The 21,324-nt window shown below is 34.3% G+C and overlaps 1 protein-coding gene across 5 annotated transcripts in view; it reads left to right on the top strand.

The window, feature by feature from the left end:
• Positions 1-16,628, top strand: part of RB1CC1 (RB1 inducible coiled-coil 1) — a 101,965-nt gene extending 85,337 nt beyond the window's left edge. For 3 of the 5 annotated variants that reach the window (XM_037143603.2, XM_053661216.1, XM_037143605.2), the window contains 6 exons: positions 4,438-4,492; positions 7,231-7,278; positions 9,230-9,288; positions 11,223-11,359; positions 14,511-14,581; positions 15,314-16,628. In XM_037143603.2, coding sequence (XP_036999498.2) covers positions 4,438-4,492; positions 7,231-7,278; positions 9,230-9,288; positions 11,223-11,359; positions 14,511-14,581; positions 15,314-15,391 — 448 coding nt within the window. In that variant the 3' untranslated portion in view covers positions 15,392-16,628. Of the gene's footprint in view, positions 1-1,499; positions 2,824-4,437; positions 4,493-7,230; positions 7,279-9,229; positions 9,289-11,222; positions 11,360-14,510; positions 14,582-15,313 lie in introns of those variants that run through there. The other 2 variants (XM_037143604.2, XM_037143606.2) reach the window with 2 other exon arrangements.
• The last annotated feature ends 4,696 nt before the right edge of the window (positions 16,629-21,324 follow it).

Below are 21,324 nucleotides of genomic sequence, written 5' to 3'. Positions count from 1 at the left end.
AAGAAAATTCAGTGGGGGAAATAATATAGCTTTTCAACAAATGATGCTGAGACATTGAACATACAAAAGAATTAACTGGAACTTAATTGGGGAATTAAACCTGCAGAAGAATTTAAAAGCCTACATTATAGCTAAAACCATAGAAATACAAAGAATTATAGGAAATGGCTGTGAACAGTTATACTCTAACACTTCGGACAACTTAGAAGAAATACATAAGTTCCAGAAATATACAACTTTTCCAAGACTGAATTATGAACAAAATCTGAACAAACCAATTACTAGTAAGGAGATTGGGTCAGTAATCAAAAACTTCCCAGAAAAGACAAGTCCAGAACCAAATGACTTTATAGGTGAATTTTACTAAACATTTTTAAAGAACTAATACCAAACTTCTGAAATGCTTACAAAATATAAAAGAGGAAGGAACACTACCAAACTCATTTTATGAAGCCAGCATTACCCTGATAGCAAAGCCCGATTAGAACACTATAAGAACAGAAAATTATAGGCCATTGTCCTTGATGAATATATATGCACAAATCCTCAACAAAGTATTAGCAAACCAAATTAAATAATACGTTAAAAGGATCATACACTGTGATCAATTGGCATTTATTTCAGGGAATCGAGATGATTTAACATTCACAAATTAATCAGTATGATAAAGCACATTAACAAAATGAAAGACAAATCATATAATCATCTCGGTAGATCCAGAAAGAAAGCACGTGGCAAATTTTGACATCACTATAGTATACTAGAAATTCTAACCAGAGCAATTGGGCAAGAAATGGAAATGAAAGACATTCATACTGGAAAGGAAGAAGTGAACTTATCCTTTTGCTGATGTTATTACATTATATATAAACCCTTATGACTCTACCTAAAAGTAGTTAGAACTAGTAAATACTTTCGGTAATTTGTAGGATACAAATACTGAATTGTAGGATACAAAATCAGTGTACGGAAATTGTGTTTCTATTCATTAACAGCACACAATCTGAAAGAGAATTGAAGAAAACGATCCCATTTAGAATTGCATCAAAAAGAGTAAATTACTTAAGAATAAGTTTAACGAGATAAAAGATCTATGCACTGAAAGCTGTAAGACATTGATGAGAAGAATTGAGTACACGAATGAATGGAATGGTATCCAGTGTTCATGAGTTGGAAGAATTAACATAGTTGAAATGTCTGTACTACCCAGAGTGATATACAGATTTAGTACATTCCCTGTGAAAGTTTCTGTGGCATTTTTCATAGAGAAATAAAGCAATACCAAAATTTATATGGAACTATAAAAGACCCCGAATTGATGAAACAGTCTTGTGTAAGAGCAAGCTGGAGGCATCACACTTCCTGAATTCAGACTGCATTACAATGCTGCAGTAATCAAGCAGTATGATATTGTCATAAGAACAGACACATAGCTCAGTGGAACAGAATAGAGATCCCAAAAGTAAACTCTCACATATATGCTCAACTATATTTGACAGGGGAACCAAGGATACTCAATGAGGAGAAGAAAATTTCTTCAATAAACGATGTTGAGAAAATTGGACACCGGATGTACAAGAATGAAACTGGACCCATATCTTACACCACACATAAAAATCATCTCAAAATGGATTAATGACTTGAACATAATCCCCGAAACCATAAAATTTGCAGAAAATATAAGGGGCAATCTTTTTGACATTTGTCTTGGCAGTGATTTGGGGGCGGGGGTTTACACTGAAAGCAAAGGCAATGAAAACAAAACTAAATAAGTGAGACTACATCAAACCAAAAAGCTCCTGTACAGAAAATAAAACCACCAACAAAATGAAAAAGTCACCCTATGGAATGGGAGAAAAAATTTGTAACTCGTGCATCTGATAAGTTGTTAATGTATACATCGAGGTCTGTCCAGAAGGTATCCAGCCATGTAATATGAAAAATGGAGGCATTTATTGAAGAAGATACAACTTACAGATTGTACATAGGACAACAAAGCCTCAGTCTCCTTCACAGTAGGCACTTTAGGACCTCACACAGTTCTCCCTATCACCATCAGTTGCCCTGTCATATTTTCCTGAATTTCATCAATGGTCTGAAATCTCTTCTTTTTCAAAGATGATACTAGTTTGGGGGAAAAGCCAGAGGTCGCAGGGCACCAAATCTGGGTCATGGGGGTGCTGAGTCACCTCGGTGATTTGATGTTTCACAAGAAAACTGCACGAGACATGATGCGTGAGCTGGCAGGTTGTCATAATGAAGCTGCCAATCACCAGTTTCCCATAGCTGTGGCCTTCTAAATCATCCAAATAGTTAATGTGGAGGAGTGATTAAGCTTAATGCAACATTGGATGCAGATCCACTGCTCTATTCACTCAGTCATCTTGGATATGATGACGGCCACACAGTACACAAGCTCAGTCAACAGTGTCTGCCATCCCCACTGACTGGTACAGTGAAGTCGTCATTGTTCACACATGTGCATTCCAGTCCACTCTCCTTGGCTGCCAGGTTACATTGATGTTGCACGAACTGTTCTCGTTATATTAATAGTGGTTGGACTTTTTCTGGACAGACCTCATCATATTAATCGCCTCAAAACTATTATCAAAAGACAAGAGGTAATGAATCAAATCAAAACCATAATATCACCTCACTTCTGTTAGAATGGCTATTATCAAAAAGACAAATGATAAAAAGCTGATGAATTTCTGGGAAAAAAGGGAACCCTAGTGGGAGGAATGTAAATGGTACAAGCACTATGGAAAGAAGTATGGAGGTTACTTGAGAAATTAAAAATAAAATTACTGTTTGATCCAGCAATTTCATCTCTGGGTATATGTCCAAAGGAAATGAAGCCATTATCTCAAGGAATGGAAATGCACATCAGTACAGAATTATTCACAATATCCAAATATGAAAACATACTGAGTATTGATGAATAGAGTAAGGAAGTGGTGAAAATAGCCCTGGCCACGTACCTCAGTTGGTTAGAGCTACTAAGCTCAATACTGAGCATTGTCTGAATACACCAAAGTTGCAGGTTTGATCCCTAGTTAGGGCACATACACAAATCAACCAATCAATGCATAAATAACTGGAATAACAAATTGATGTCTGTCTCTTTCAAATTAATAAATTTTACAACAGTGAAAAAGTATATATGGGATTATTATATGAAGAAGGAAATCTTTTTTTTTTTTTTTGCAATGATGTGGGTTAACCTGGAGGGTATCATTATGCCAAACAAGTAAGTCAAACAGAGACAAATAACAGCATGGTGTCCCTGATTGTATATGAAATTAAAAAAAAAAAAATCAGGCCCTTGCTGGTGTAGCTCAGTGGATTGAGCGTGGACCTGTGAACCACACAATTGCAGTTTGATTCCCAGTCAGGGCACATGCCTGGGTTGCAGGCCAGTCTTCAGCAGGGACTCACGAGAGGCAACCATACATTGATATTTCTCTCCTTCTCTCCTTCCCTTCTAAAGATAAATAAGTAAAATAAAAGCTTTTTTAAAAATCAAGGCTCATAGAAATGTTGCTAGGAGGTGGGGGAATAGGGAGAGGTTGCTAAAAGGGTACACATTCTCAGTTATAGAATTAATAAGGTCTGAGAATCTAATGTACAATAAGATGACTATAGGAGATAACACTGCATGTGCAGGTGAAAACTGGTAAGAGTAGAATTTCAATGTTATCTCCTCTTTCCCTCCAAAAGGTAAGTGATACATGTGTTAAATAAATCAAAGCAAAGACTTCTTTCACAGTGTGTACATAGCAAATCATCAAGTTGTGCATAGTAAACATCTTATAGTTTTGTCAATTTTGCATCAATAAAAATAAAACAAAAGCCTACAGATTTTTTCCTTTTCTAATTAGTTTTTAAATATTTTAATGTGATGGGAAAATTTACATATGGCATATCGAATAGCACATTGTAGCCACTTAGTACTACTTTTGAAGTGTTTATTGAGATTTGATTTATTTTTTTATGCTGAAATTCTGAGTTCTGTAAGCTCACTCGGGTATGGGGCATTTTGTTTTGTTTTTAATTTGAATGGTGAAGCCATCCAAGAACTACCAGTTTATTCTTAACATGTATTCATCCACACATAGGATGAAGAGGGTTCTTAATCCCTGAAAGAAGGGAAAAAAATACTTGACACTTAAAAGACATTATCCTAGAAAAAGGTATAGGCAAACATTTTGTTTATAAATAATTTTTAAAGTTTTATAGGTCTAAGTTCAGGACCTCTGGTATCAAGAATGTATACCATTGAAACGTACCCTAACTTAAAAGGAAGGCTTTTAAAAGTTTGGTACAGTCACTTAAATTTTAAAGTATGTTGTAGTAATAAATTTCTAAAATCCTTTTGAAAAATTTAAAAAGTGCAGAATTTTAAGACTTAAACTAAAATAATTTATTTTCTCTTAGAGAAAACATCCCTATGCTATCTGAAGAAAAACAGAGGATAATGCTGTTAGAACGAGTAAGTAAATTGTTTTCTCTAATTGCACTATTTAATAGGTTCACTCTGATGGATGCAGTTAAATAAATTTTATGCTGAAAACCTCTATTTATGTTTATAATTATTAATGGTTATTTTTGTGGTTAATATTTTGAGAAGTGGCTAACAGTTGGCAATATTAAGCATCTTATTTGTCATATCATTCCAATAAATGTACTGTGTATTACAGGAAAAGGTTAGTGGTCTTTATAAAATAAATATATGGTGTAATAGTATTTTTCATTATTTCAGAATTCATTAAAACATTGTAACTATGAATTTTACATATTTTAAGAACAAAGCATTGAATTGGGCAAAAATAGAGTGTGTGAATGATGAAGAAAAGTTATGTTTTTATAGAGATTAATTGAAATGACACGAAAAAATTGTCAATAAGTGGTTTCGTCCCAAATTGTACTATCAGATAATGTCATTTTGATGTAAATTCAACATAGTTTTGTTTATACACCACTTTTCCTTTCTTAGGTTTTTAAGATTTTTCAGAAAAAATATTTTTTTCTCTTTTGCTCTGTACAAGCTTATGAGTCTAGTCAGAATTGTACCACTTTGGAGGACTTCCACCAAGATGGAGGCGTAGGTGGAAACACTGTGCCTTCTCCAACCACCAAGTTTAAAAACAACCAAGTTTTAGCAACAAAAACACAGCCAAACCACAGAAAATTGAATTATATGGAAGTCCAACAACAACGAACCATTCAGCCAGACCAGTAAGATGGGTGGAGCCAGCAGCAGAGCCGGTAGGGCAAAAAAGATCACCTGACCCTGGGCAGCCGACCCAGGGACACAGGCAGCCAAGGGCAGATCCCAGGTGTGGGGTCGCAGCAGGAGGACCCAATGAAGGCGCAGGGTGGCAGGCTGACCCTGGTCACACATTCGCATGCAGATAAACCAGTGAAGGAGCAAGCAGTGAGACAGACTGCACAGGCCCCAGCGGCAGGAAGCAGCAGAGGGTACCGACATTGCTCCCTCTCTGACCCCGCCCCCACATACAGTGTCACAACCCAGCGACCTGGGTGGCCCCACCCTGGTGAACACCTTAGGCTCCCCTCCTCATACATAACAGGCTCAAACAGACCAAACCATGGCTCAAGAAGAACTCAAATCTTGAGAGCCAATAACTAAGCGACCAAGAAATAGCCAAACTTGCAGATGCACAGTTCAAAACACTGGTGATCAGGATGCTCACAGAACTGGTTGATTTTAATCACAAATTAGAGGAACATATGAAGGCTAAACTAATTGAAATGAATGGAAATGCACAGGAAACCAATAGTGATGGAAAGGAAACTGGACTCAAATCAGGGGAATGGACCAGAAGGAAGAAAAAAATGACCAAACAGAAAAGAATGAAGAAACAAGAATTCAAAAAAAAGGGGAGAGGCTAAGGGACCTCCAGGACATCTTTAAACGCTCCAACATTTAAATTATAGCGGTACCAGAAGGGGAAGAGGAAGAGCAAGTGGAAGTCTTATTTGGACAAATAAAACAGAACTTCCCCAATCTGGCAAAGGCAATAGACTTCCAGGAAGTCCAGGAAGCTCAGAGAGTCCCAAAGAAGTTGGAACCAAGAAGGAACAGACCAAGGCACATCATAATTATACTAGCCAAGATTAAAATGAAGGAGAAAATCCTAGAAGTGGCAAGAGATAAGGGGACAGTCACCTACAAAGGAGTGCCCATCAGACTGTCAGCAGATTTCTCAAAAAGAGACTTTACAGGCAAGAAGGGGCTGGAAAGAAGTATTCCAAGTCATGAAAGCCAAAGACCTACAACCAAGATTACTCTATCCAGCAAATCTTTCATTTAGAATGGAAGGATAGATAAAGTGCTTCTGAGATAAGATCAAATTCAAGGAGTTCACAATCACCAAGCTCTTATTATATGAATGTTAAAGGTACTTATCTAAGAAAAAGAAGATAAAAGAGATGACCAGTGAAAGGACAGCAAATTCACAGTTATTAAGAACCACACCTAAAACAAAAGCAAACTAAGAGGACCATAGATCAGCTAGATCAGGAGTGAACCATAGAAATGAAGATCACATGGAGGGTTAGCAACCGGGGAGTGGGAGAAGGAGAAGGGGGGAGAAGGTACAGAAAATAAGTAGCATAGGCGGTAGGTAGAAAATAGATGGGGGGAGGGCAAGAATAGTAGGGGAAATATAGAATCTAAAGAACTTGAGACATGTGGTCATAAACTAAAGGGGGGGCATGGTGGGGGAGGGGTGTGCAGGGTGGAGGGGAATGAAGGGGGGAATAGGACAATTAATGGCATAATCAATAAAGTATATTTTTAAAAATTGCACCACTTTGTGTTCTAGCATGCATATTTTGTTATTAAAACATTGTATATTCACTTACATTAGAGTCAACTTTTAAGGCCAGACCTACCAGCAGAGTTTTGGGGATAGATCTCAGATATTTACTGCATACTTAAATATTTTACAAGTCATGATTCTAATTGCATACTAAACTTTGAGAATCCTTGGCTTAGGTAAATATGCTAAATATTTGTTCTTACTATCTTTTAAGCCAGTTAATAATTAAAACAGTGGGAAAGGTTCTACAAAAACATATATCCCACTAGCCTTTTGAACTACAACCGAGCATCCACCTGAAGAAAATTTTGATAATCATTATGTTTAGACTTTAATAGGTACAAGAATAAACCACAGGTCTGGTTTTTTTATTCCCCTGCAGACATTACAATTAAAAGAAGAAGAAAACAAGAGGTTAAATCAAAGGCTGGTAAGTTTTTTTCTTGCCCAGTTGATCTTAACATTTAAAAAAATTTTATTGTATTTTATCATGAAGATCTGTCAAAAGTATGGTTTGATTAATTCATTTCCAGTAGTTTTCATTGAGCCATGTTGGTCATCAACCAGTGATTCTTGCCATCTGTGACTGTGTACCTGACCAATACAATTTTCAAAGCAGTGAACAAGTGAAGATAGTTGTTTGTATCAATTTTTTTTTAGATTTTATCTATTTGTTTTTAGAGAGAGGGGAAGGGAGGGAGAAAGAAGGGATTACCAGTGTTTGGGAGAGACATAGATTGATTGCCTCTTGCAGGCTCCCAACCAGGGACCTGGCCTGTAACCCAGGCATGTGCCTGACTGGGAATCGAACCAGAGACTTTCTTTTTAGTTTGTTGGATGATGCCCATCTTGCTGAGCCACACTGGTCAGGATTTTTGTTTTTGCTTTGTTTTTTGATAAGCTGTAATCTCTAGGACTTTATGCTTTATAATTACGATTTGTAACATCAATTAGGATTCTCAAGTCAGTAAATAAGTTAAAGCCACCCTTTTGAAGATTAGCACATTTACTCAAGTGTGCATAAGTAATGCATTACATCCATTCACAAGTGTTGCTTTTTTTTAACTGAAGGTGATTGAGCCTGACACCTTGCATGAAGTACTCTTTATGGTCTGCTAAATTACCTTGATTTTATTCTAGCTGTGCATTTAACCAAGTACTTGAATAGTCATTTCTAGTCAACATTATGTTTCAATGAAGCAATTACTTCATTTTTTAAATTCTAATAATTACAGTTTACATGGAAATAGTCACTGTTATAAGGCCTGCCTTACAGGGAGACACATTCTTTCTTTTGTATGTCCTTAACTGAACAGCAAAAATTACATATTAATACTATAGTGATTAGATTGTCGGTCATTAACTTACTGCTATAATAGTTTTAGGGCTATTTGATAGTTTTGTAAATGGAGCCAACTGTTTTTCAAAAAGAGTTGCCTGTTCTAGACATCGCTCAGCAGTGTGTTTTATGCAGTATTCCCATAGAATATAAGCTCTTTTGGCAAGGGTTTTAGTTTGTTTTATTCACTGCTGTATTCTTAGTACCTAGAATAGTAACTGGTACAGTCTCCAGTACATGCTTGGGAAATGTTTATGAATGACAGAATTTTGCCCTTCAGGTCCAAAGAGTGTCCCACTCCCACCCACAATTTCTCAATGGAAATTGTACTTTCATATCAATTACAGCTCTCTTCACAGTATTTCCTCATATCTAAGCCTTCATTTTAATAAATTTATGAAAAACGTCTTTTCAGAAAATCTAAACAAAGTTGAATATGTCTGAAAAATGGATGCTCAAACTTGTGTTCACTGGCACTTGTGTATAGAGCAGTTGGCTGGTTTTGATAATCAGTTGCTTTACATGTTTAGGCCTTTCTACTCATTATTTTTGTAGTTCTTTTCTTTATCTTTTGATTTTGAACTCTAAGTGAGACCCTGCATTGTTCCAGATAGAGTTCAAAGGTAAATGGAAGAAACTCTGAACATCAAAATTAGACTTAATAAACAAAGATAAACCCATTCCTTTTTCATCAGTTTGTACAACTAGACCTTGGGCCCACTGTGCATAGGAAGTATAGATGTCAGTCTTTTTCCCTGTGAGGTTTTTAATGTTAAATATGTAATTATACATAAAATGTAATTTGATATTTAATCCATGCAAATTTAATTTAAAAATAACAAAAGTAAAAATGTAGGTAAATTTGTCCACTGAAAGTAATTGTTGAAGGAAAGGAGTTATATTAATCAACCATATAAATTTAGACTCTTAAAAACTAAGATGGAGATGTTAATGTGTGTAATATTGAGCAGAATTTTTGCTGTAAGAACCTAATAAGTGTCATGCTTTACTTGTATAACCTTTATGAACTGTTTTTTTTAAGATGTCTCAGAGCATGTCTTCAGTATCCTCAAGGCATTCTGAAAAGATAGCTATTAGAGAGTAAGTATTTTATTTATATTTTGTACAAAAAATTTTGCTCAACTGAATAATAATGAATTGTTAATGAAAACGTATTTCAGTGCCTTTAATTCTTCAGATCCAGGTTCACCGAGGTGAGTATTTTGTATTCATTCATTGGTAGTGAAAAAGTTGATTTAAAAGCAAAGTTTTTCTAAATTATTATTTCTGATAATATTAGGATTGCATTAGAAATCTTTCTCTGTTAACAGCTTTGATTAATTATCATATGCGTAACTATTTCTGAAGGTTTTTTCCTTCTAGTTCAGTTTTCTGTTGGTGCCACCTCTTTCAAATCCCACTTATCTCCTCCTTAGTCTTTCTAAATTTGAGATTGGAGAGTCTTAGCTTTTTAAGTTACAATGTATTGTTTTTATTTTTCAGACTTAGTTTTATTGCAATGCTAAAAATTTATAATACACTGTTAAGTATCAAATAATACCATTCCTGGACCAAATTACCCCATATTAATATATTGGTTTTTGGCGTGGGTTGTTTAAAAAGGATGGTCTCCGGAATAACAAAGGCATTGTTAGCAGCTCATGAGTACTGGTCAGTTTCCATACCTGTAAGGACTGATACAAAAATTGGTAAACAGGCCCTAACCAGGTGGCTCAGTTGGTTGAAGTGTCATTCTATGCACCAAAGGGTTGCAGGTTCTGTCCCTGGTTAGGGCATTTATGGGAAGCAGCTGATTGATGTTGCTCTAGCTCTAACTCTAGCTCTATCCCCCCCCTTCTTCTCTCCCTTAAAAATAAAATCAATAAACATATCTTCAGGTGAGGCTTTAAAAAAATCAGTAATCTTAAAAGACCCTTTACTTTGTCTACAATAGATTTGTTGAACAATTTTTTATTGTCAAATATTAGTGGTTACTGACCTTTAAATAACTATTAGAATTTTATCTTTTTCTCATTGATTTGAAAGGGTGATATTTGACTTGACCTACCAGCTCTATGTCAAATCAAATCAGTTTATGGTCTTTTAAAGAGTAGAGAGAGAAGAACTTTTAAAAAAGAAAGAAGAAACTTCCTCAGAGAGGCCGTGTCTACTTTTTTAAAGTTACATTTTGGTGTTTAGCCAAAGCAGTTCCTTCACATATTGTTAGTTAGGCAATAGGTATTCTCAGAGTAAACAATTAGTGAATAAAAGACTTTTATCATTTAAAAGCTTCTCCAGAGACTTCAATGATTTATTAGGTGTAGGACCTAATAAATTAAAACACTTTGACAACTAAGGAATCAGAATAACTTTCAAGGACTGTTGATACTTTGAAGATTTTTTTTTTTTGAAAGACTTAACAGACACCACTTAAAGCATGTTGACAGTGGGGTAACGTTTCTTTTCTTGCTTCCTTCTTTCAGGCCTTTACTTTAAATTAGTAATTCCTTTGTTTAAAGCTAATTAACAACATGAACCTAGCTCAGTTAGCTTTTCTTTCAAATTGAAGAGCACTGTACTTGGAGACTGTAGAAATAGTAAATAGAAATTTCTTTGCCGGTACAACTATAAATGTTTGCTCCCTCTGAATTTGTGTTTCTTATTGTAAAATAAAAGGTTAGGATGAGTATCTTCTTCATATGATTAGATGAGCTGTAGTGGAGTTATTTTTTTCTCCCCTCCTTTTTGGTGTTCTTTAAACAGTAGATAGTATTACAAATTTTATTTTTAAAAATTCTTTAGGTCTCTAACAGTCACTGACATTATTCTGTGAATATCTTCTATGCATGACCTGCATATATCCATTAGGTGCTGGGTGGAGTCAAAAAGTTATATATCATGTAAATGTGAAAATGAATATTGTATTGATGATGTTTCAACATACATAGTTGAACATTGCAGAATATATACTTAAAATTTTTAGGATAGAGTGGTAGTAACTTTTTAGGGCAATAAAATAACATTTCTTCATTCAGTTTTCAGGTGGGAGATTTGGTACTCATCATCCTAGATGAACGGCATGACAATTATGTTTTATTTACTGTTAGTCCAACCTTATATTTTCTGCATTCAGAGTCTCTGCCTGCCCTGGATCTCAAACCAGGTGAGGGTGGTAAGTGTCACATCCATAACTAAAATAATAAGGCTGAAGTAAAAAGAATATATTAAATATTTTCTCCCTTTCTAAATCCATCAGAATTAAATATCTAAGAGGGAACTCTGTTTAATCTGTTTGTTTTTAATATCCGCAATATCCAGAGGTTTTTTTCTGGATTCTACTGACAATTCCAAATCAATGTAATTAATAGGGTTGGGCAAAATATCTCATATCCTAGCAATAGCAGAATTGAATCACCATAATTCTTCTATAAATGCAGCCTATTTAAGCTTACGTGCTTATTTGTTTATAACATTACCTTTTTATAGCAAATTGTAAAATGTCTTGCCTGTCTTATTTATCAGGTGTTTCTACTTTATTTTTTATTAAATTTGTCAATACTTAAACATTTGAAAAAGGCCACATAAGCTTTGTTAAAATATTCTAAATTATAGTATGTATTATGTGTTACTTAAAAATCTGCCAATTTTAAATAATTTGCGGTTGTGCCAAAAGCTTCATTAATTATGAGATACATTTATGGACTAGTGGGTCTAATATACTGAACTGTTTTCAGCAATCAGGTATAAATCTTCCAAAATGATTTCTAGACTAATTTATAGTCCTGCCTAAAACCAGGCTCAGAATAAACAGCTCTTTGCTGCCACAACCTGTTCCGCCCCCCACCTTTACCCAGTACCTCTTTTTCTTCCTCAAAATAAGAGAAAGAAGATGAAGGGGCCACGGTCATTTTTCCAGTGACCTGCTATCAGTATTTAGAAACGGTGTTTTTTTGCCAGCCCAATATAATTATCAGTCTATTTGGAGAGGGAACAGAATATACATATGTCCTGCTTTTCTCTCTCTCATGTTGATTATTCTTTAATGATGTATCAGTATGATACTTGTCCTCAGGTCTAGCGCCTTCTATTCCCAGTCCTAGTACAGGATTTTGTTCTACTTGTAGAAATCATTCTTTTTCTGTCTGGCATCCTACTGCTTGGCTTCATTTCTCTTCCTATCCATTCCTGTTCTCTCACTTGTTTATGTTTGAATTTTTTCTGCCCCCTAGAGTGAAAGAATATAAAATTTAAGATGAAATTGTGTTAGAACAAAGATTTTACATTCTGCAGTAGTTCTGCCTGTGTTGATTGTTTCTGAATATACAGTCATTAGTGGAGCATGATTTTTATATTTTAAAAGCCTGTGGGAAAATGTGAACTATTTAGAAGGAAAGTTTGTCAGTGTTGGGCTCATGGAACAGTGATTAAGTAATCATTCAATGAATAGTAGCCTCAGGTAGGCTGGGTCCCTATTCATCTTCATCCCCTTCTGGTCCCAGAGATAGACCATATAATTAGGGTAGAGTGGGCACATAGAGATGCAAACAGTATTAGAACAACAGTGGCAGGGGAAGGGATCCTCTCTTTATCTCCTATTACTATTCTTTTTTTTTGTTTTCATTACTTTGAAGAATTCCAAAAGAACAGAAATTGATACCCTGGGATACTTCACCTAAATAGAGAAACAAGAATATGCGTTTGTTTAGATTGCTGTTCCTATTTGGAATGATAACCTGGTCAAATACCAATTCCTTAAGTAGTCCAGTGTCTCACGATTGCTCTGTTGTAGCTGTTGGTGGTGGTTACTTTTTTTGTGACTGGCTTTTTTTATGGATTGTTTTTTGCATTTGTTTAGACTCTTTACTTGAAAATGATTTTAAATTTACCAAAAAAATATAGCATAATAAGGGTAGTCCATAAACCTCATATACCTTTACCCATGTTCAAGTTCTGTTAACATTTTCCCCCATTTCTATTATCTCTTTATGTATATGTCTAAATGTAAAAATACATAAATATATGTATTGTGTGCACATTTTTATTTACAGAATCATATAGGCTGTTATATTATGGTCCTTTATCTTTAAAATTTTCAGTGTGCATATCCTAAGGATAGGGTATGTTGAAATTTCAGAAACACTCACTGTATATATACTCTTAGAGATTCACAGTACACATCATCTTTTGAAAGGCTCTCACAAGTCTTGCAGAAAATAACTTATATAACAATCTTAATTTATCATGGAACTCCATATCCTCCCTAATACCACCCCCCCTACACACACACACTTTTTAAAGGAATACAGTGCAGGGGATACCAATTGGGGTGACGCTATCCTACCCCTGTACTGTTGCCCTGGGGATGGGTGGATTACTAGAGTGTTTTTATATCTGAAACAGTGGAACTCATTAGTCCTCATACATAAAACATAAGCATTTCATTTTAGAATGCCCCAGGGGCTTCTATCTATCATGTGATAGTCTCTATGTATGTATATTTCATTTATATTTATCAATTTTGGCTACTCTTAGGAATCTCAATTTAGCCTGAACAGATAATTTATTGGCCAAAGTTCTTTTTAAGTCAACTTTTTCTGACAGTTTCTGATGAATTTAAAGAGAATGAGTATTTCTCTCTTCTTAATTTGTCACAGTTGGGTTTATAAGGACTAGCTTTTTTTCATCTCATCTCCTCCCACATTTTCCATCTCCCCTTCACTCAAGTATTACTCTTCTAGACTTGCTTTGCTGCTTTACCACATATTTATTTTGCTTGAATAAAGCAAAATTTATGACTGACTGTGTTCACACAGACCTGCCTGCCAATCCCTGAGGAGTACAGATGTGTGAAGGGTGCAGTTCCTGCCCTCAGGCACTGGGATTAAAGGCACTGCCTCTCAAAAAGCAGTGCCTTTCTTTGAACCTAGGAAATAAATTTATCTGTGTAATTTTGATTGCAAAATGGGAAAGGTCATCTTTGTTAGTGCTTTCAGTAGATGGCACTGTTGAGCTAATTTAGAATTCCTACATTTATTTGTTTATGATTTTTACTTAGATTATTTGTATTTAATTTTGTTGTTCTCTGATTTGACTTACCACCAACATTTAATGAGTAAATGAATCCAAAATTAGTGGTTTAAAAATAGAATGACTTCAGTGTTGTTTTAAATTGTTACAAATTTTTTTGTGATTCCAGCAATTTTAAAAGTCTTACACATTCTCTCACTCCTGGAAATGCATTAGTTTATTTTGATTCCTGCAGTTATATATTTATGATGATTATACTGTACTTTTCAAAAAAAACTAATGATTTCATTCAATAGCTTCAGGTGCATCTAGAAGACCTTGGGTTCTTGGAAAAGTCATGGAAAAGGAATACTGTCAAGCTAAAAAGGTAAAAACTATCATACGTGATAAACCTAGGGATTATGTGGAAAAGTCTTATACTCCTTTATATAGCAATCTTTAATAGTGCTGTCCCTAATCTTTTTGCTTACTTAAGTTAGGCATTGCATTTAACGAGTGTGAATTTGAACCAGTAATTTTATAAGTACATATGTTTTTTATCTTTAGATGGTAGAGGTAGATTACCAATAATTCATCAGTTTATATAGGAAAATAACTACAAGTTTCTGTTCTATGACTATTTATATTAGTGTTTTGCCAAAAAAGAATACAACCTGTTGATTAAAAGTTAATAAATAGCATTGATATTTTCTTATTTTCGTATGTTATACCTACTGAAGTAAAATATTTGATAGCTAAAAATATACCTGACTGTAATGTCAGCAGTACCAGTGCTGACATTACAATCGGTGAAATCTGGTGAACATTTTTCCTAAGTCAATGTAATTTTGGGCCCCTCTGTTCCAAAACTCTAATGGAACTTAAACTGTGTGGTATTGAGGCTTTTTTGATACTTTAAAATAATGACTTACAGCTCACTTTGTACTGTATTCTTTGTCCTGTATTCTTCCATCGGTATAAGTGGCTCAATATATTTTTATCTGCTTAGAAGCAGACCTCGTATAGTTTTACAAAGAACCTCCCTCCCACCCTCAGTCCTCTATAATTGAGTAGTATGATATCGTCGTACCCTTTGTAATTTGATTTCTTTTCTTCTTAGGCACAAAACAGATTTAAAGTTCCTTTGGGGACAAAATTTTACAGAGTGAAAGCTGTGTCATGGAATAAGAAAGTATAACTTATGGAAGAAAGTTACATTTTCCTGATTTGTCCTACAGTGTTCATTCATCACTCCAAAAACAGCAGGCCGTCTTTTTATACAAAAGTCAACATGACAGTATGCTTCATTGGTGTACATCATTTACTTTTTAACTGGCGACACTTTAGGAACAGTAAATTCATCGAGAGCCTTGGCTGAATAAAAATGGTTTTGTTTTTGTTTTTACCCACATAACTCTAGAAGTGCGGACCAAACTAGTTCATTTTTTCAAAGGGCATACCTTGTGCATTGTGGCTTATGATTAGCCATATTAATTGCCTGATACATATACATTAGCTTGAACTTAGATGTTAAATGTTAGTTACTACCAGCATTTGTCCTTTTGTGAAATCAATATCAAAAAAACTTGCACTCTTTAACACATTCTTTATAAACTGTATAAGTGCTTCAAAACTAAAGAAAGAGGAGTGTTACTGCATGCAGATAATCATAACTTTGAGTTTGCCTCTGTAGATTACTAAAGCACATTGTTTCATTTATTTTTTTAAATGCCCTTTGATGTTTCAAAACAAAAAGAAACTCATTTGATTGATTGATTTTTAAGATCAGCCATAATTAGCAGTCTTTAAAAGCACTTTTGACAGATTGGTCATCTGGATTCTAAGGGGAAGAGTGTGCTATTGACGTTTTCAAATGCAGCACTGAAGCCTTCCCAACATCTTTATTATTCTGTTTGGAATAATTATATTGATGGAATTAAAATTCATGATTTAGTTTCAGGAAAAAAATTCATTGTACACTAACCATTTAGAGGTCATTTAAATAACAAAATATTGTAAAAGACATGTAGAATTTTAAAACAATAAAGATTTGAACCTGTATATGTGTGTGCCTTTTAAGATGGATACATTTTTAATATATTTGAGTGATTGCTGGGATATGGGGAAAACTTGTTCTGTATTATATAAAAAACATGTTTATTACAAAATGTTCTTTAACTATATACTATGTAACAGGGTAAAACAGTGTTATGTAGAATAGAATTGTGTAAACTAGATCTTTAGACATATTGCTGTGGAACAAAAGTATTTAAATTAGTTGAATTGGTTGAGGTTTGTTGCTAGAGAACAATAAAATGATTTTTTTCCAGAAAATATTTAATTTCTTCATAAAAATAAGTTAAATATTTTTTTAAATATGTATGTCTAATAGTACAGAAAATGGAATAAACACCATAGTGTATAGAAAACTTGAATTCGACAGCATATTAATGAATAAATGAACAAATGACTTCACATGTTTCTATTTAATCCTTCCATGACATCTTAATGCAAAGAATACCAAAGCAATAAATTACTTTATGTACACAGTGGGGTTTTTTTTGTTGTTTTAAGCAGATTTGATTGGTTCTAAATGAATCTGCCCTTCCTTCATGTTTACTTAATCAGTGCCCTTCAAAATTAATGTGTGGTCATTGTTGATTTGTAGTGGGCTGACACATGACATCAAATTCATTGTCTCAATGTTGCTTTTTAATTCTGTTGGTTATAGTTTTTCTTATATCCATCTTGTCAATGTTCATATATATCTTGATAAAGCAAAAAGGAAATGCAATCTTCTTTGTTAAAAAGAAGAAGAAATATGAAACCTGGCCTTGGCTGAGTAGCTCTATTGAGTGTCATCCCAATACGCCAAGGTGTTTTGTTTTGGGTTTGATTCCCCATCAGGACATGTACAAAAATCAACCAATTAATGCATAAATAAGTAAAAAAACAAATCAGTGTTTCTCTTTACCCAATCCCCCTCTACAATCAATAAAAAGAAATTTTATAAAAGAAAAATGAAACCTGAAAATAAAAACTCACCAATTATATCCTAACCTTTGGTGGTTAAGGAAAGTGTACTGTGAGCTTTGGTATCACAATACTTGCATTCCAGGTCTGGATATAACTTAACTTTGGGCAACCCAGTTAAGTTATGTCTGAACCCAGTTAAGTCTGAACCCAGTTTTCTCATGTATAAAATGGTATAACAGTGCCAAACTCATAGGGTTATTTTAGAGATTAAGTGATAAAAATTATAAGGCTAAAGTGATTTGAACAATTTCAAAAAACAGATTAAGTACTCAATAAACATTAGCTCTTGTGAACATTTTAAAAACCTGTGAATTCACTATCCAAGTTCTTATATAGCTTTCTTTATTATAAGAATGAATATTTAAATGTTTCACTTCAAGTAAATTTATAGGTATATCTGAATTGTGTAAATAGTTATATTTATTTTGGCAGGAATGCCTGGGTGTACTAAGAAGAGAATGAACAAAACATTATTTAAATTTTTAATTTTTATTTATTTAAAAAATTATCAACAAAAAAAAATTTAGTATGTCCCTGAGCCCGTCGTATTTCCCAGTTTTGCCATCTAGACGTGGTTTTTACTTTTTCATTTATCTTTATCTTCTGTTCCAAATTATATGACTATACTGCTGTTTCTTCATGAGTCAATTTACATTATTGATGCACTTTTTCATATGATATGAAGATTTAATTACTTAAGAATTTTCTCTGCTTCTCTTTGATTCATTAGCATTCACTATCTTGTCTGCTGAGCCAAGTTCTGAACTATGAATACATTTCCTTTCTTGTACCCTTCAAAGTCTTTATTTGAAGATTTCCTGGTGTTTCTTATTGTACAATTACCTTAGTTTTAATCTTTTCAAATGTTTCTTCACATTTTATTATATGAAGTCAAATTTTTCTCAGAGACTTCATCTTGGAAACAGCTGATCTGCTTCAAAGTGATCTGGTTGCTCTCTAAGCCTAATATACTGTATTCTACGAATATGAAGTAACGTTAACATTTTTTGTTAGAAAGCCATTGTTTCTTGGGCTCTCTTGCTGGAGCTTATGATTAAGTTACTTTCTAGGAAAGAAACATTAGGAAAAATTTTTTTCTGAATTTCCAAATAGGCTCATACTTGACAGATTAACTGGATATGGAATTTTTCAGAAATTTCTCCATTGTTTTTTGCTTTCCAAGTTATTATTGTGAAAACTAATGCCATTCCATTTGTGTTCTATTATAGATTATATATATTTTTACCCTGTTTGAAGAGCTTTTTAGAACTAGAACTATAAAATGGTATGATAATGTCTTACCGTTTCCAATCTCTTTTCTTGCTGTTAGTCTTTTCAACCTAAAGAATCTTGTCCTACACCTCTAGAGGGAGGTTTTAAATTTTTTGTTTGCTCTTCAAATGTTTGCTAAACCTTTTAGCTCTCTCTTTTCCTTGTATTTTGATTTCCTATTTTCTAGCTGATTGATAGACTTTAGTCTTTTCTGAGAGTTTTCTCACTGTTTCCTTTAAACCATGTCATTGAATTTTTATGTTGGCAGTTATGGTTTTAACTTCCAAGAGTGCTGATTACTTTTTATGATAGGATCCATTATCTTATCCCATTTCTCTGAAAAATATAAATTGTATTTCTATAGTTTTATTTCCTCTGTTGTCTCCAAGAAATTTTTTCGTATTTGTGTCAAAATAGGTATGCTTATTTTTAACCTGCTTTTTAATTTAAAGATACCACAAACACTTCTTTATGTCACATGCTTTTAAATATCTGCATAACAGTAGGATATTCTATCATATGAATGCATCATAGTTTTTTTTAAGTTAATTGTTGATGCTAGTACAGATAACCCTATTTTCTGCCCCCCTTACCCACCTTTACCCAGTCCCCATACCCCTTTCCCTCTGGACATCACCACACTGTTGTCTGTGTGTCATGCATATATGTTCTGTGGCTATCCCTTCACCTTTTTTCATCCAGTGCCGCCCCACTATTTCGTTTTTATTATTTCATGTAGGAAGTATTCCCGAATACCTGGTGTTCTTTGTTTATCCCCTCAGATTCAAGAGTACAGCATTAAAAAGGTGGTGGGCAACTTTGTTTTAAAATTCTTCCTTTCACCTCTATATGGAAAATAGAAAAAAAAATTTTAACTTTATGAAATCTTAGAAGCCATCTGGCCCACTCCATTTTGTTTTTTTATTTTAAAGTGAAGAATCTCAGTACTTTGTATATATATACTGAATGTTCATAGTCCATAGGAATTTTAGGATTGACTTTTCCATTTTAGTCTTCCAGTTTATAAGCATGGTATCTTCCCACTTATTTATATCCTCTTTAATTTCCTTCAGAAATGTTCTGTAGTCTTCAATAAAAGTGAAATTGAGCATCCTTGTGTTGTTCCTGCTCTTGGAGGAGAAACCTATTCAGTTGTTCACCTGGTGTATGGTATGTAACGGTGGGTTTTTCACACAGCCTTTAGCTCCTTTCAAATTCTAGTTTGTTGGGTGTTGACTTTTGTGATTGCTGAAGTGGTGGCCTTTCTTGTTTTAAAATGTTTTTCTGCATATGTGTTTAACAAAAGTACAAGCCCCTTAAAATTATGTGGGTTTCATACATAACTCTTTGGAGTTCTCTACATGCTCCAAAAGTTAAGTCAAAATTACAGACTTATCTGAAATGGTATGGAGCTGTGGGAAAACACTTCAGGTTGTTAAGAAATACTTTAGCTAGCTAAGAGAGATTACCAGGCACCACCTTAAATCTGAAGCCTTAAATTAGGGCATAGTCAACTTTGATTTGATCATGACCCTGAAGCCATTTCATTGAAAATCTTCAGCTTGTTGGAGGTACTGGGCCAACCCTACTGGTTCTGAGTGTCCTGTAATTTTGCTAAATTTTTGCATACTGAACAGTTTATTTCATCTTTTTTTTTTTTGGTGCCTCATTATAGGCACCTGAAATAAAGCAATTGACTATTTGAACATTTCTTGGAAACTGAGCCAGAAGCACACATTTGTTGTTTTGCTACTTCATGTCACCATCTTTCCAGCTTCCAGTAGTACTTAGTGTTCTTTTCTAACCTTCACAGAGAGTTTGTTCACTATGCTAGCCTTGGTCAGACAGTGCCAAATGTTCTAGGTTTTTGTTATGGCAGTACCTCACTCCTGGTACCAATTTCTGTATCAGGCGATGTGTGACTGCTCATTCCAGACTGTGGCTTAAAGTAACATCTGCTTGCAAGGCTGCAGTCATCTGTTGACTCAATTTGGGCTGGATGTTCCATGATGCCTTCACTCAGGTAGGTGTCTGGGGGTTGGTTCGGGTTGTTATCAGGGGTGCCTTGGTACCTTCTGTGGCTTCTGTCAAAATACCCTGGGTTTCTAAGCAATGGTGGTGGCAGTATTCCTAAAAGTGGCAATGAAAAGCAGAAGCTTGGATCTCAAATTGGTCAAACTAAGTCACAAAGCCAACCAAGATTCGAAGTGTAGAAGGAGTAGCTGCAAAAAATAATTCTTTTGTAAACCACCATACTTTTTTTGAAGTTAGGTGTAGAATAGCTATTGCCCCTCAATATTTAGATACAGATATCTTTGAAGATTTAAAGCAGCAGTAATTTAATGACACCTAAAAAATTAATGTTTAATTTTCATAAATTTACCTATTTTACTTAAGCTATCTAGTGAAAACTGGGAAGCAGTTAAAAATATTAGTGTTCACAATTTGATAGCATTTGGTTAGTTACACTCTTAGAATACAAACAAGCCATCCTTGACCAGTTTTTAAAAATACTTTGTATAATTTGTAATCTTTATGGGTAAGATGGAAATTCTTGCAAACAATTCTTAACAGTAATGAGACTACAGTCAGATAAGCTGTATGGTTTACCTCCTTTGGTGTCTCAGACTTGGAGACCATTTAGACTGAGCTTTACCAGTTTCTTTCCCACCTTATAATAAATAAGGCCTAGTAGCCATGTAAGTACTATTAGTGGAAGCAAGTGGCAAGCCTAAATATAACACAATTCAAATTGTCCTCCATTACTGATCTAATCAAAGTAGTAAGAGGATGCATGTGTCACATAAGAATATACCTACAGGT

Source organism: Artibeus jamaicensis, unplaced genomic scaffold (genome assembly GCF_021234435.1).
Source record: "Artibeus jamaicensis isolate MK-2021 breed Jamaican fruit bat unplaced genomic scaffold, CSHL_Jam_final scaffold_916, whole genome shotgun sequence".
Taxonomy (NCBI): Eukaryota; Metazoa; Chordata; class Mammalia; order Chiroptera; family Phyllostomidae; genus Artibeus; species Artibeus jamaicensis.
The sequence above is the reverse complement of the archived record's forward strand: the minus strand, read 5'-3'. Positions and strand labels throughout refer to the sequence as shown.